Source organism: Aspergillus karnatakaensis (assembly GCF_047715665.1).
Source record: "Aspergillus karnatakaensis strain CBS 102800 unplaced genomic scaffold BJY04scaffold_7, whole genome shotgun sequence".
In the NCBI taxonomy this organism is placed as follows: Eukaryota; Fungi; Ascomycota; class Eurotiomycetes; order Eurotiales; family Aspergillaceae; genus Aspergillus; species Aspergillus karnatakaensis.
In genome coordinates this window covers 1-15,487 of record NW_027395719.1, presented here as the reverse complement: position 1 = coordinate 15,487, position 15,487 = coordinate 1, and the positions used below count along the sequence as shown (strand labels likewise).

The window sequence follows — 15,487 nt, the reverse complement described above, 5'->3', positions numbered from 1 at the left end:
CTGGTCAGTTCTCATGAAGCAGGCAAGAGGATAGAAAAGAATGACTATCTGGAGGGTATATAGACCTTATCAAGATGAAAAGCAAGCTTCCTGTACGCACAAGAGCTTACACATGCACTGATTAGTGTTTGTCTTTGTGGTTCAGAGTAAAGTGTTATGTTTGGTGCTTCTAACACTCAAACATTACTCCTCACGTGAGTAGTGGTGCATATAAAACACAGACCGCGAGTAAAACACTTGCTCGCACTCAAAGGCCTCTCTTTCTCCTTCTCATGTTCTCTTTTAGCCCTCTCTATCCAGGCTTTTCATGACATTGTTTACCTATGATGTCGTCTGACCCCCTCAGAAACGCCGAGCTCCTCGCCATGGCGATAGGACTCTCCACCCCACAACAGCTCCTAGAATACGTGGAAAATGAAGTCCCCAACCCAGACGGCTCTCTTCCTCCTTTTCCTCTGCCTATCAATCATCGTCCCTTTCCATCTACTTTGTTGCTTCGAAGACGAGCTCGCGAAGAGTATCTGCGTCGACTGCGTGAGAAAAAGAACCAGAACGCGGACTCGGGCATCGGTGTCGCTCATAACACATCCGCTTCTGGCTACGATTCTCAGTATTCTGAGCGCGGGGATCAGTCTGGAGGCAACTCTGAGCGTCTGTCTTCGTCTGATTCTTACTCAGGCTCGGATTTTGACTCGGGTTGTCGTCCTGATCGCGGTTCTGGGCCATCCTCTGAAGACGATTTTGATCCTGAGCAAGTGCCCCGGCGCAGACGTCGTTCTTCTACGGCAGGCACTGTGCCTAGTTTGACTGAAACTGAGACGGACTCTGATTCTGGCTCCGGTTCTGAATCTGACCACGATTCGGACGACGATATTGATCGGTTGTTTCAATACTACTCTGCTAGAGACCACGAACTCGGACGAAGAGCAAGGCTTGCTGCAAAGGAAAACCGCAGATCAAAGCCCAACAAGAGACTCAGAGCCTACCGACGCCGCCTTCGTCGTTTAGCCATGATTGAACGCGACAACAACGCCCTCAGCGGCGGCAACGTTGGTAACACTTTGCCGGGTATGGGCGCCGATACCACTGTGAACATTGAGCCTGAGACTGCGGCTGTCGACGCCAACATGACCGATCCAAACGCCAATATTCAGTCTAACACTGCGGCTACCAGTGAACCTCAGACTGTCGGCACCCTCGACTCCGAAACAAACCCTACCGCTGATAGCACCACCAACAGCTGCACCAATACAACTTCAACTGTTGGCAATGACAGCAACAACCCCAGCGGCAGCACTCGTGGCGCTCCTCGTGCTCGTGGTAACGGCAGGTCCACTGGCACTGGCACCAAGACCGGTAGAGCCAACACCACCACGAAAACAACCACTCAAACTAAACCTAAAACTCGAACCCGTAAGCACACCCGTACACGCACTACAATCTCCAGCTTCAGTACCACCAACATGAACATGGCCGCTAACACACGCATAGGTACCGGACGCGCAAGCCACCTCGATTACAACTACGCCAATATCGAAATCAATCACCGCCGCGGAAAACGCACCTGGCTCGAGTCGTGGAACGCGTATGTCATCGAGCGTGTGAGCAACCAGAAGCCGTTCGGCGACAAGGAGCCGAGGCCGGATAATGAAGGGAATATTAAGTGCTCTCGATGCTTCTATCATAAAGAGTGGGAGTTTATGCTCGGTGGTCGCACTGAGGGGAGGGTTTTGTATTCTTGTAGAAAGTGTCGCAAGGTGTCGAGTAACTCGGTGAGTATACTTAACCTTCTTGGGTTGAATCTCTGAAGGTGACGAGGATAACAAGATTGCTAACATTCTTGGTTCCTTCTAGCACAGGAAAAAGAGAGATAGCGACAGGGCGAAAGCTGTGTGTTTGGCCCCTAACCCTGCATGTCTTTCGTTACACGTATAGTGGCTGACTAGGATCCAATTCATATCTTACAGGCGAGAATAGCCGCTGGCCTCGACCCTGAGGGCTCCTCTGAAGCTGAAGCCGAAACCGAGGCCGAACCTGCACCTGTAACTGGGGATGTTACACCGACTGCACCTGCACCTGCACCCGTGCCTGCAGTAAATCAACCTACACAGGTATACAGTGCCCCTGATCCCCCTTTCCCTCTCCTCTACACTCTCCATTGTTGCTAACCACTTCAAAAGCTTCCTCAGTATCCTCAACCCCGCCAGTATCCACCGGGCCTGTATCCACTGCCTCAGTATCCTGTCCCCATTGCGCCTCGCCCCGCCCCCCAAGCCGGCCCGGTCAATGGACCTCAATTCTACGGCTTCAGCGGCCTCGGTCGTCCCATATGCCTATCACCAAATGCAATTGGTCCGAACGGGTACTTGACCAGATTCTTTGCTCAGAATCCTCATCTTCAGGGAGGAGCGGCTGGGGGGACTGTAAGTGGTCTTATGGGTCAGGTTGCGGATCCGCGTGCTGGGTCTGGAGCTGCGCCTGCGACAGGGCTCGGAGGGCTTGGGCCGGCTTTGCAGAGTAATCAGCTTTTGGTAAGTCAGTGGGACGTGGAGGTGTGTTGGGGCTTAAAAGGGTTATGCTAAGAGAGGGTTCGGTTTAGAATGCCCAGCGCGCAGAGCTTCCTCCGCAGGTTTGTGTTTGATACTTTTGGCATGGATAATTGGCATGGTAATCTAATCAACTGAACAGTATCGATACGCGTATCCGTCTCCGACATTGAACCCGGCTGCTGCAGGGGACCTTGGGCCAATCGCAGAATTCAACCAGAATACGGTAGGTGGAGTTCGGTTAGGGCTTGATGATAGACTGGACTAATATTGCTTTAGGAGAGCCAGCGCAGGTCCGAGACTCCTGCACAGGTGTGTATCTTTTTTCTCAAGAGAGGATGGCCTGCTAACGAATTTGAGTAGGCTCGTCCTTCTTATCCAATTCCGGACTCCCTGTCGAACCATGCCACGCTCCAGCTCGATTACCTAGATAATCTCCGGGCCAGATTATCCACCCCGATGTATCAAGCAGCGGATCCTTTGATGGATATTCGTAGTCTTTCTCGTCCAGCCTCTCTTGAGAACCTCAACCGCGGTCATCTCGGTCACTATGAAGACCTGGTTGCTAGGTTCCGTCCCCAGGCTCAGGCTCAAGCTCAGGCTACCGACAACGCCGCAGTTCACAACAACCCCGGCACCAGCGGGGACGCGAGCATGCATGAAGACGAGAACTACAACGGCGCTCCCCAGACTATCAATGCTACCACCGATGCTGCAACCGGATATGAGTATCCCGACCTTCCCGATCCTGCATGGAACATCCCCATGAAGGTACGCAAGGGCGACGAAATGACTGATAGTAGCAGTAGTGGTATCAGTGATGATGATTTGTCAAGCGATAGTGACACCACTGAAGGTGAAATTGACGAAGACGATTCTACTGATAGCGAGGATAGCGAGGAATATCTTTCTCCGGCTTACATTTATCAGGCATTGATTAATGACATGCAAAGAGGGATGATGGATGGTGGACGATGAATGACGAACTGGATTTCGACCGTTGGCCTACCTAGGTCTAATGCTTGCATACCTAGCAGCATCTTGTTTTGAGTATTCTCAATGCTTTTCTCGGTCTTTCATTTCTCTTCCACTTCGGTCTTTCTGTGGCCATCTTGTTTTGAGTATCTTCGATAGTTCTGGGTCGTTTTTGTTTTCTCCTTCCTTCCATTGCAAAGACAACAGCAAATGTAATTAGGAATAATCAATCGAATGAATCAATCAATCAATCAATTGTTGTTATTGTGGCTTCCTCTGCAGACCTCGAGGTGCCTGGGTGGCTCCTTCCTGGCTTCAATCCGCAGTCGCATCGCTCGCCTTCTTACCCACCTCACTCACCTCACCCTCAGTTTCCTCTCTTTCTGTCCAACCAACCTCGTCTCGGTTATGTATTCTTCCCCCTTCTCGTTATCCTTCTATTCTTATGCCAAAGCACGAAATAATGCGGCCCTCATGGCCAGTCCTCGCTGCCGCTCTCTGGGCAATCCCAGCAGCCGCCAGCGCAAACCAACCACTCTGCCCGGCTCCATGCAGCGCCGACCCCAGCAAATGGACTCCTTACACCTCAATGGAGATGCTTAAAGACTGCGATCATCCGGTGCTACTCGACTTTTCGTCCCATGAATCTCTCGACGCGCCGAAAGCGTCATTTCGGATCCTGGCCTGCACGATCGAGGACGAGACGTTTGAGCCCACGGAGCCGAGCTCGCTGTTTTTGGATCCTTCGCAGACGGACATTGACTTGAAGGGGTGGGAGACACAAGATGGGTATGGCTCGAGTTTTGATCAGATTAGCTTCCTGCTTGATCATGTTCAGACTGTTGTTGATCAGGTTTCGCATGGCGAGAAACGGAGTGTGCTTGGGCGATTGAATACTACGGCTGTCGGGATCTATACTGGCGCGCAGGTTGACAGTGGGTTGGTGGCGTCGGCTATTGACGACTTGAGGACTCTGGGCTATTATTTCCGGACGCGCAGGAGCGCTGCCATTCAGCTTTGCGATGATGATAACGACAAGGATCGCATGTTTGGTATCGCGGTTGACACGACCGGGGTCATGGACAGTGTGCAGTGGGCTGTGGATTCGTGGGCGAATGCACAGTGCGTGGAGATCGGCGAAACGGCGCTCGACATTCGGAATATTCCTGTCGCTGACGACGCGCTGGATAAACGATCTCAGCTCATGTTCCTTCACGGCGTCAAGAAGTTTACCTGTACAACGGAGCCGGTCCTCGAAGGCGACAAGTGCCCAACCTTGGCAGCGAGATGTAATATTACCGAGGGACAACTGATGGAATACAATTCCAATAACAATCTCTGCTCGCGCCTTGAGCCCGGACAGGATGTGTGCTGCACTGAAAAGGTACCCGTTGCAGGAAGACCGTCTATGAACGAAGATGGGTCCTGCGCAGTGTATACAACCGGGCCGGAGGATACTTGTCTCACGATTGCGGAAAGGCACAACCTCAAGGAGTCAGATATTAACTACTACAACAATTGGAGAATCTGGGGCTGGTCTGGATGCGATCTTATCCATGCTGGCTTGAGAATCTGTCTGAGCGACGGGCACCCACCACTTCCTGCCCCTCAGCTGGGAGCTACCTGCGGTCCGACTGTTCCTGGCACGGAAATGCCTAAAGATGGAACGCCGCTCGCTGAATTGAATCCGTGTCTTCTCAACGCATGCTGCAACAACCTAGGCAACTGTGGCGTATCACCCGAGTTTTGTGTCATCCAAGAAGGTCCGACTGGAAATCCAGGCACAGCGCCACCAGGAACCACAGGGTGCATCTCCAAGTGCGGACTCGATATACTCGGTCAATCGGATCCACCGGCAGACTTTTTGAGAATTGGATACTACGAGTCGTTTAACTTTGATCGTCCCTGCCTGAATCTTCGTGCGGCGCATATCCGACCTGGTGAGTATTCTCACGTCCACTGGGGATTTGCGTCCATCGACGAAACGTTTCATGTTTTCATCAACGACACTTACGGCCAGTGGGACGACTTCTTAGCCCTCGAGGGTATGAGACGGGTGATCTCTTTTGGCGGCTGGGCAGGTACCGCTGGCTCGACAGTCCACGATGTGCTTCGACAAGCAGTGAAGCCAGCAAATGTGGATACTTTCATTGTCAACATCATGGCATTTGTTCAGGAGCACAATTTAGATGGCGTCGATTTTGATTGGGAATATCCAGGGGTGAGTATACTGCTCCGATCGTTGCTCGTCTGACAGTAGTAGGCTTCGGAGGTTCCTAGCGTGCAATTCGACCTGTTCGCAGATGGTCCCAATTACCTCGCGTTCCTTCAGAAATTGAGGATGATCTTTCCAGCCGATAAGTCAGTCTCTATTGCAGCACCGGCGTCTTATTGGCACCTCAAGGCGTTCCCTATCGAGCAGATGTGGCCACATCTTGACTACATCATCTATATGACGTATGATTTGCACGGTATGAGATAGCCCCTGTGCAATGGATGTGATACTGACGGATTAGGCCAATGGGACTTTAACGACTTTTATGCTCAAGATTGGTGTGAAGCAGGAAATTGTCTGAGAAGTCATGGTACGTCGGTCTCTATTGTGCTGCATGTTGCTAATGGGATAGTGAACTTGACCGAAACGGAATACGCTCTTGCAATGAGTAAGTTTGAGCTCTTTCAGATTGTTCCTACTGACATCTTCAGTTACGAAAGCCGGAGTACCGAGAAATGCAATTGCTGTCGGCGTCGCTAGCTACGGGCGTTCCTTTGGCATGACAGAACCAGGCTGTGCAACGCCAGACTGCACGTTCGACGGACCCCAAACTACCGCAATGCCAGGCGTATGCACCCAAACTGCCGGCGTCCTAGCCAATGCTGAGATTGAGGAGATCATTATCGAGGGCGAGTTTGACGAGTGGTACTACGACGCAGCCTCCGACTCCAACGTCCTTGTATATAATGAAACTCAATGGGTTGCGTTCTTGGGCAAAGGCACGATGAGGCGCCGGGTCGACTACTACAAGAGCCTGGGCTTTGCTGGGTTCGCAAACTGGGCAATCGACCTGACGCGCTGGACAGGGGATGATGGAGATCCAGCAGGCACGGGGGATTCGGATACGGGAAAGCATGGAAGTTCGTCTCCTTGCATGATGAAAAGGCCGTAATTGTACCGTCGGCGGCGCTCCCTACTCTTTGGAACACCTTATGCTTATACTATCAGATATGCTATCCATACTTTGTCATTTGTTCCCTGTAAAGCTGAGTAGCATTGTACTGTATGCTCATAAGATACTGTATACTGGGACAAAGGAGTCCAGGTTATCGTATGCATGTTCATGCTAGAGTCAGCAGACTCCACAAAGAGACACATCCTGGTATCTTTTTCAGATATGCGATGTCTTCGCGGACGAGGGGCGTCACGCCGGTGGGCGTGCGGATAATTCTGACGATGGATGTACGGAATGGAGATTGCCAATGCCTCCAAGGCCCCGCAGATATTGGAGAAGCTGGAGTGGACAAGTTTCTCGTAGCCGATACCTAGCGATGTGCATGTAGAAAGCCATCGCCCGAGAAAAACCTTCTATCGGGCTACCCACAAATCCCTCCCTCATCCTAGAGTGCTCTACACAGGTCCTCTCCTGTCCTCCCATTCTAGTCGTGATATTAATAGAATGGGTGATTGCGGCGGTTTGGAGAGTATAGCTACGAGAAGCGGTATGGTATGGTACGGTTTATATCAAATCAAGTCAAATCAAATCAAATCAAATCAAATCAAATTCCCAACCTCAGTAATCATTTCCAGCATTACAACGCAAAATGCAACGTAAAAGGCAACGCGTCCTGAACTAACAGATCCCAAGCGTAGCTGGCGACGCCGATGGCGCCGACGCTCATGATGAATGCCATCAGCAGGTTCACGGCGTTGTTGTCGAGGATGTCATGGCCGCTTTCGATGCGGCGGCTTTCGTGGCTCGCTTCGTCGCCCTTTGTGGACTTCTCAGAGGTCCCGGTGGCCTTTGTGCCTTTTAGTGCGGCGGTGTTGACTGCTGCCTCGGTTTTGCGGAGGTGGGATCCGGAGGTGTCGGTGGAGGAGCCGGAGACGCTGTGTACGTTTCCGGATGTGGTGGAGGAGGGGTGCAGGAGGACCTATACGTACTGGTTAGTACCAATCAAGCAGGAAGATTGGGGTCGGAATGGAAGACGTACCTTTTGTCCTCCTTGTCCTTCGACGATCTTTCCGCTTCGCTTGTCTACGATGCTGGCCTGGAGTAATCCGCCAAGTAGACTGTCTACTAGACTACCCAGCGTTCCCCAGATTGTTGTCGCGACAATCAAGACAGCTCGCTCGGAGAGCGTGTTCGAGAATCCTCCACAGAACGGCAGCAGGATCGCAGACGTAAGTGCCACCGTGAACGCGCCAAGCGCACCGGCCAACAGTCCCGCGGCCGTAACACCACCATTCGTGCCCGGGGGAACTTCCCGGAGTGTCAAAGAGGTAATGAGTCTCGGCTTCGACTTTGAGAGAATGCCGAGTTCGGAGGAGTATGTGTCGGCGGCGACGGCGGCGTAGTTCCTATTGCGCGACAGGATTAGCACACTCCCACTTGTCATAGCCGAGCAGAGATTTCGGAGGTGTATGCATACGCAATTATCCCAACAAAGAGTAAATCAGCCGGATGCTGGCCGTTGGAGAAACATTCCTCTCGATTATCCTTCGCTACAGCCCAGGCATGGAGCAGGCTGAGAACCGTCGCGACGATGGAGTTCGCGAGAACCTGGATATGGGAGCGGGGGCCTTCGCCGCCGTGGGAGCCGGTCGCGGAGAGGGTGAGTTGGGCCTTGATGTCTTCCTTGACCTGGTCGTGCGATTGTCGTTAGCGATACCCCTCATTTCTCACGATGGGACGATAAGAGATGAAATACCTTGGTGGCTTTCGTTGCACCGACATAGAACACCAGCAGCAGGAATAAAGGTAGCGACCACGGGTTAACGGCGTGGGCGATCGCTGTAAGAGCGGCGACGACGATGCCGAAGGGTGTGAGACCCTTGCGCGAGTAAGCCCGGTAGACGAGGGCGAAAATGATCGGGACGGAGATGTAGGGCTTCATTTTGGGTCTGTAGACTCGGTAGTCAGGAGCTGGTAGGAGAGAGGGTGAGAAGAGGTGGCATGGCGGGTTTTATGAGAAGAAAAAAAAAGCGGCGTTGTGTGACAGCAGGTGAGTGGCGGGGAGCAGGGGGCCTGAAGCTGAAGCTATCCAACTTCCGATCCACTCAAGCTCAAGTGGATCACTAAGCATGTCACATGTCTCGACTGCCATCCATATCAACGGTGCCGTTCTTTGCTCTCCCTCATACAGCTACTCTTACAATCCATTATTCTAATCAAGTTTGGTCTGAACTGTGTCGTTCGAGCTGGCTTACGATTCTCTCCGGCCACTTGTACAACTTCAGCGGGCGGGGTCAGGCCAGGGGTCCAGGAGTTGTACGGAATACAAACATTAGCTGAGATTGAGCAAACAAGCCTTTCGGTTGGCTTGGAAAGGTTCGCTTACGCCACGAAGATCGCTTGGCTAAAACTATTCATCAGATTGCGAATCGATATCGAGAGTGGGCCGCTTGCTCGGTGGACCTGCTCCGTCAACGACGCACGTCAGCAACCACTTGCACTTGGCTGCTGCTACGCTCACTACTCCCAGACTACGCAAAGGCTTTTGCGTATCAGATATTTCGCGACTATGTTCTCATGGACGGGTATCGAACACCTTTCATGTTACTGGTGATCGTGCGCTTCATTCTACCCGAACAAGGACTCAAAAAACGGCAAGAACGAAAACAATACAAGCTTACGGCCATTCGAGTACCACTGGGTTGATGGCGCAGAAGTTCTCGAGAAATATCAGCCTGGCGGGTACCACCCCATCATGATCGGCGATCTTCTCCACAGACGCCATACGTCGTTGACAAACTAGGCTTCGGCGGGTACTCGACAGTTTGGCTTGCCCGGGACTCTCAAGAAAACAGGTACATTGCTGTCAAGGCCGGTGTAGCCGAATCACTGCCACGGGAAAGGCGATCCTTCGAGATCTTTCGTGCCAACATCAATCTTCCACCTCGCTTCCTGGTCGTGATCTCGTTCCTAAACTGCTGGATGAGTTTGAGCTGCATGGCCCAAGTGGCACACATCCTTGTCATATAACGACGCCGGCACAATGTGATCTGAAGCAGGCATCTTTTAGCCAGGTGTTCCCTCTTGATGTTACAGAGGCGCTCGCGGCTGGTTTGTCCTTGGCTGTTGCTTATGTCCATTTCTGCGGGTACGTTCATGGAGGTCTGTCTCTGAAACTTGAATGATAGGTTATTGATCGGCTAATTTCTCTTTAGACACCCGTCTCCCTAATGTCCTAGCAAAGCTTCATCAAGTGTCAATCATCTCTCTATCAAGCAGTTCTACGAGAAATACAGCAAGCCCGAAGAAGAACCAATCACCCAGTGTGGCGGCCACCCTCTTCCTCCAAACACCCGAATGTGAATCCGACATCCGCCTAGGAAAGGACTGCCATGGCGCCCACCAGAAGCACGCTTCGAACCAGAAACACCCCTTTCCTGCTCATCTGACATCTGGAGCCTCGGCGCAACACTCTGGGAAATCATCGGCATGAAGACAATCATCGGTAGCGACTTTACCACCGCAGACGAGGTAACAAGCCAGCAGATTGAGGTCCTGGGCCAGCTTCCACCAAGCTGGTGGGATCGCTGGGAGGAACGGGGGCAGTTCCTCGATGAGATAGGTCGGCTCTTAGAGGGTCGAGAGGTCTGGGAGCCCTTCATAAAAGAAGAGGGCGCTGCCTGCTTTTGAAAGGGCTGAAATGGGGACTGGGGAATCTCGATTCTCTATGCTAGTAGTAGAAGGTTGGTAGCATCAGGATTTAACAGCATCAAAAGTGGGTCACACCAGAAACACCCTTGTACCCACCGAAAAAGATAGCTCAAAAAAGAAGACTAAAAAAGAAATCCCCAGGACCAGAATCGAACTGGTGACATTCTGATCACAACAAGATATTACAGTCAGACGCGATAACCAACTACACCACCCGGGGTTGTTGAATATTGTTGCCATTATTTTGCCCTATATTCTTAACTTAAAAATGTTTATCCTTTGGTCGTCATGAGATTTCGTACCCTACGTCGCGGCTCGTAACCAGCGACATACGGTTTGTTCGGTCAGTTAGCTAGTTGGCTTAAGTCTGATAATCATGTATGAGTTTGGCTGAAGCTTCCTCTTATTGAAACTATATTGGTAGTGAGCAGATGCCCCTGGATTCTAGCTTGTGATGGACAAAAGGCAAAATATATATTGCGTCGTGTGGCCACGATATCCCGACAATAACATTCAAGGTGAACCAATGAGAACAACGAGGGCCTGAAGACTTTTCGCAACTGGACCAGCTTAAGACTTATTGCATTCATGTGCTGTATGAAAACACACAAGGATACCAGCGCAGGGATTGTAAGTAGGTTGTTGAGTGGAAGTTAGGGTTACGAGTGGCACCGTTGACAGTGCTGTTTTAGCGTATCTCTATGGTGGCGATCAATTGAATCTAAAAGACAAAAAAAGATATTTGCAAGCCATGATAGTAATAGTCTAGCCTACCAAGATAAAGTGGAAGATTTTCAGACATCCGAAAAAGAAATACAAACCGATAATCTTGTATAGACGATCTATACTTCAGCTGCTGTCCCCTACTCCTTCTGACCTCCAGCAACAATCCTCTCCCTCGGCACCCCCTTCAAAATCTCCTTTCCCTCCTCGAAATCCCCAATCCGCCCTTCCCCCCCATCCACATCCTCATCATCATCCCACAGCGCCGCAAGAACCTGCCTCTCCCCCACCCAAGGCTCTCTAGAATGCTGCACAGCGTAGTTCTACCGGCATCACCAGGGTCAGCTCACATACTAAGTCACCACACCCCTCCCACACACTGGACATAACAAGAAAAACAGGCAACTCACATCAAGAATAACCAAGTCACCCACCTCCCACTGCACCTTCACAGCCCTCTGCTCCGCAATATCCAGCAGAACATCCAAATCCTCAACCCTCATATCCGTCCCATCCCCAAACTGCGGCGGCGGATGATACGACCCGTCGTCACCAAGAAACGGCGGTCTCGTGGCACCGTGATGCCGACTCCGACCCCACGCCGAGGTGATATTCCCGAAGAAAGTCGGTGCATTCGTGGGGTTGTGGATGCGGATTGCTGTTGAAGTCGTATTCGTCAGTCCAACACAACAAGCAATACTCAATCGAGGAGAGAGCGCATACGCACCAGGAACAACATGACTAACACTCAACCCGCCATCCTCATGCCACTCAAACCGCTCACTATGCCTCCGCACCTCCCTCTCCACCTTCCGCCTCACAACCTCCTCGCCATCCCCCTCTTCCACCGCCCCCCCATACGCACCCAGCACACTATTCCCCGTATTCGACACCAGCGCCTCAACCGTATACCGATAGGTATACTGCACCCCCTTCCTCTTCAACTCCTCCCAGAACCCCGGAATGCGCCTCTGCAGCTCCGCCGCAATGTAAATCGAGCTCGTAATCGGCGTTGAGCCACCGCCTGTCCCCTCCGTGCCCGGAACCTTCAGCGCGCAAAACGTCAACCAAGCCGGATGGATCGTGCTCCACCCATACTCGTTATGCGGCCAGATGGGCAGCTCGGGGGGGCCCTCGTTTGCGGTCTTGACGTTTGGCGCGAGGGTCGTGCGGAGTGGGGGGCGGCCGATTTCTGTGTGCGCTGGGAGGTTTAGGGCGTGTGCGATCAGGCTGTAGTCTGTTGGGGTGGTTATGGGGAGGCCGCGGATGAGGATTGCGCCGGCGTGGTGGGTGGAGAGGGATTTGAAGGATCCCGAGGAGGCGAATTGTTGGATTAGCGTGATTGCCTCGGGGATAGAGGCTATTGGGGCTGTGGGTTTGAGGGCGAGGGGGAAGGGGGCGGAGGTGGGGAGGTTGAAGTCGTGGGTGTTTTGTTGGGAGGGGAGGGGGAAGGGTTCGAAGGCAGCTATTCTGGGTTTATCTTGAGGGCTCTTGGTTGGGGATTCGCTTGCTGGGGAGAGGGGGGTGGCTGTGGGTGTCATTTTGCTGTGTTTGAAGTACTTTGTGTAAGGCAGTCTGGATTAGGGTCTGACTCGAGCTGATACTGGACTCAGGACAATGGACGAGACGAATTTCTAGAAAACGTCAACCTGCAGTCGGAACTGCAGACCCCAATCGCCGACTCACTTTATATAGATACACAGCTTACACTCAAACCGCCGGACTTCACCCGAACGGCAAAGGAAAGCTCTTCCTTCAACCTTGGAGGAAAGCCGATCCTGCCAAGCAGAGTGGTTGATATATACTCCAAATCACGCCAACAAGGTCTCCACAATTCGCAAACAAGCACCTCAATATCGTGCTCACCATACACCTCCAAGCCAGTAAGAGTCTACCAGTTGGGGTATTCCCATTCTTCACAGCTTGCCGGCCGAGAAAGTAAGCTAGGTGCTGGAAGCTTGGGCTTTTCCTTCTTAGTTTTTGAGGTAGCGTGGCTAAGCTAGCTTCAGGTATATAAGAAATTTTAATCCCTGCCCTTTTCAACTCAGAATCAAGAGCCAACCAGTACCTATTTTGTTTCCTACAGCTAGAGTCGCCAGCAAATATGGGCACCACAGACCTAACCCTCGAAACCGGCCCAGCGCCAGGGCCAGAATTCCCAGAGAAATCCATCTGGTACCGCCGCGTCTTCTTCCAAGCAACCGTCGTCGGTCTCTGCGCGTTTCTAGCTCCAGGATTATACAATGCAATGCAATCAACCGGTGCTGGTGGACAGCAGTCGCCCTATCTCGTCATGTGAGTTTCCCACTTTTACCATACTATTTTATACTATACTACACTCTACCTCATCTACACCAAACTCACACAACCATAATCGAGAATAATCAACCTAACAAGAAGAACCAGGGCCGCAAACTCCGTCCTCGGCGTCATGATGGTGGTAACCTGCTCCCTGGGCAGTGTCGTCGCGAACCGCGTGGGGCTCAAGAACGCCCTGATCTTCGGGACAACGGGGTACTGTGTGTATGCTGCGGCGCTGTACACGAACAACAGGTATGGGAATGAGTGGTTTGTGTATCTGGGTGCGACGGCTTGTGGGATTACCGCGGGGGTGTTTTGGGCGGCGGAGGGGGCGATTATGATTGGGTGTATGTCAAAGTATTTCCCTGGTGGATTGAAGATGGTTGGGGATGTGGGCTGGTTGGTGAGATTGGGCTTGCTGATGAGACGAAATGAGTATAGATCCGGTTGATTCTCAGCGTGGGAGGTATTTGGCTTATTGGTTGGCTTATCGGAATGTAAGGCCTCCTTCTTAGCTAGGGCTTGGTTTGGGTGTAGGAGCAGGTGGCTGATGTGATATGTGATATGACAGGGAGGGTCGATTGTGGGTGGGATTATCAATCTTGCATTCAGTGAGTTTCCCTTTTTCTTTCCCCATATCGGTTCGAGAGTCCTTCTAATGGGGTTCTCAAGACTACTCTGGAAAAAGCACCGGCAAGCTCGACTGGAGGACATACATCGTCTTCGTCGCTCTACGTACGTCAACCACATAAACTATAAACCACGAATCAACCCAATCCAAGGCAGAAAGCAATACTAAACCAGAGACAGAATGCATGGCCCCCCTCGCCGCCCTCCTCCTCTCACCCCCCGAAAAAGTCCAACGCGCCGACGGCCAAAAGGTCAAAACCGCCGAGCGAGTCAGCACCCTCTGCGAGCTGAAAGAGATTGGCAAGATCCTTATCCGGAAGGACTTTCTCCTCATGTAGGTTATGCATTACCTTACCTTAACTCTTTTGGAGTCTGCAGTGAAATCAACCATCCAACCCCAACCCCACAACCACAACCATAACTATAACAAAAGACCAATACTGACACAGATACTCCACCAGGTTCCCCTTCTTCTTCTACGCAACCTTCCTCCTCAGCTACGCGGGCTCCTACCTAACCCTATACTTCAGCGTACGCGCCCGCGCCCTCGCATCGCTCATCTCGGCGCTCGCGCAGATCACAGCAAATTTCTTCTTCGGCACGTTCCTCGACTGGCAGCGGTTCACGCTCAACCAGCGCGCGCGGTACAGCTATATCTTCATGATGGCGCTGTTTGGCGGGACGTGGATTTGGGGCGCTGTCGTGCAGTCTGGATATGGGAGGCAGAGTGAGCCGCCGACGCTGGATTGGGCGGATAGCGGGTTTGGGAGGGGGTGGGGGTTTTATATTCTTATGCAGGTGAACTTGTAGGTTTTGTCCTTGTTCTTGATCTCGGGGTATGAGCTGGTGTGAGGTGGTGTGTTGCTAATGGGTGATGTAGTGCGCTGGCGTATAACTATGGGTACTGGCTCGCAGGGTATGTGGCTCGCGGGCCGGCGGAGATTATTCGGTTGACGTCGACGGTGAGGGCTGTCGAGGCTGCTGGGGGGGCGGTTGCGTCCGGGTTGAGTTCGACTTCTGCGCCGGTGAGTGATGTCTTTTTTATCTCCTTGGTTAACTATCGTCTAATATGTCTAGCTTATTGCGGCTTTGGGGGTCAATTTTGGGTTGTGGGGGGTTGCGGTTGTGCCGACGTATTTTGTGGCGAGGAAGATTGGGTTGAACAAGGAGGATTGAGTGCGATGTAGAAGACAAAGAAAGTACCGTCCAACCCAGCCACCTGAGAGAATACCCCTCACCCCTCACCCTCACCCTCACCCTCACCCTCACCCTCACCCTCACCCCCCTCCTCACCCTCAGAACCGTCACTGCTCCAATCCCTCAATGTAGAAACCTTCATGTCCCTCCCCGGTAATTTCGAGATATTCTACGCGCTTGTGCGAGAGAGCATCTGGAGCGTTTTCCGCGCGCCGGACGGCGTCTTCGTGCGAG

The 15,487-nt window shown here is 52.2% G+C and overlaps 6 protein-coding genes and 1 non-coding gene across 7 annotated transcripts; 4 read left to right on the top strand and 3 right to left on the bottom strand.

Annotated features, from left to right (window-relative positions):
* Positions 1–365: 365 nt before the first annotated feature.
* On the top strand, positions 366–3,524 carry BJY04DRAFT_214490 (uncharacterized protein; the record flags this gene model as incomplete). Its single annotated transcript, XM_073715224.1, has 9 exons — positions 366–1,413; positions 1,492–1,772; positions 1,855–1,890; positions 1,968–2,111; positions 2,181–2,531; positions 2,600–2,629; positions 2,689–2,772; positions 2,826–2,858; positions 2,910–3,524. 9 exons carry the CDS (start codon positions 366–368, stop codon positions 3,522–3,524), a joined length of 2,622 nt encoding a protein of 873 aa, XP_073574964.1.
* Positions 3,525–3,984: 460 nt separating this feature from the next.
* Positions 3,985–6,688, top strand: BJY04DRAFT_214489 (glycoside hydrolase superfamily; the record flags this gene model as incomplete). Its single annotated transcript, XM_073715223.1, has 5 exons — positions 3,985–5,742; positions 5,785–5,992; positions 6,038–6,106; positions 6,149–6,184; positions 6,228–6,688. 5 exons carry the CDS (start codon positions 3,985–3,987, stop codon positions 6,686–6,688), a joined length of 2,532 nt encoding a protein of 843 aa, XP_073574963.1.
* Positions 6,689–7,202: 514 nt separating this feature from the next.
* On the bottom strand, positions 7,203–8,721 carry BJY04DRAFT_180266 (DUF92 domain-containing protein). The gene is made up of 4 exons (XM_073710033.1): positions 8,448–8,721; positions 8,169–8,380; positions 7,731–8,097; positions 7,203–7,670 (listed from the first exon to the last, which is right to left on the bottom strand). Exons 1-4 carry the CDS (start codon positions 8,631–8,633, stop codon positions 7,329–7,331), a joined length of 1,107 nt encoding a protein of 368 aa, XP_073574962.1. The 5' UTR covers positions 8,634–8,721; the 3' UTR covers positions 7,203–7,328.
* A 547-nt stretch (positions 8,722–9,268) lies between these two features.
* Positions 9,269–10,381, top strand: BJY04DRAFT_205408 (uncharacterized protein; the record flags this gene model as incomplete). The annotated part of the gene is made up of 5 exons (XM_073713595.1): positions 9,269–9,307; positions 9,384–9,478; positions 9,573–9,853; positions 9,936–10,014; positions 10,072–10,381. 5 exons carry the CDS (start codon positions 9,269–9,271, stop codon positions 10,379–10,381), a joined length of 804 nt encoding a protein of 267 aa, XP_073574961.1.
* Positions 10,382–10,536: 155 nt separating this feature from the next.
* On the bottom strand, positions 10,537–10,622 carry BJY04DRAFT_t25. The gene has a single exon. It is a non-coding gene; the product is annotated as a tRNA-Tyr (tRNA).
* Positions 10,623–11,265: 643 nt separating this feature from the next.
* On the bottom strand, positions 11,266–12,666 carry BJY04DRAFT_214487 (uncharacterized protein; the record flags this gene model as incomplete). Its single annotated transcript, XM_073715222.1, has 2 exons — positions 11,266–11,448; positions 11,536–12,666. The coding sequence occupies 2 exons, from the start codon at positions 12,664–12,666 to the stop codon at positions 11,266–11,268; spliced, it is 1,314 nt and encodes a 437-aa protein (XP_073574960.1).
* A 563-nt stretch (positions 12,667–13,229) lies between these two features.
* BJY04DRAFT_205407 (major facilitator superfamily domain-containing protein) lies at positions 13,230–15,232 on the top strand (the record flags this gene model as incomplete). Its single annotated transcript, XM_073713594.1, has 9 exons — positions 13,230–13,420; positions 13,532–13,773; positions 13,868–13,923; positions 13,998–14,067; positions 14,099–14,161; positions 14,237–14,390; positions 14,518–14,862; positions 14,937–15,081; positions 15,134–15,232. The coding sequence occupies 9 exons, from the start codon at positions 13,230–13,232 to the stop codon at positions 15,230–15,232; spliced, it is 1,365 nt and encodes a 454-aa protein (XP_073574959.1).
* Positions 15,233–15,487: the final 255 nt, after the last annotated feature.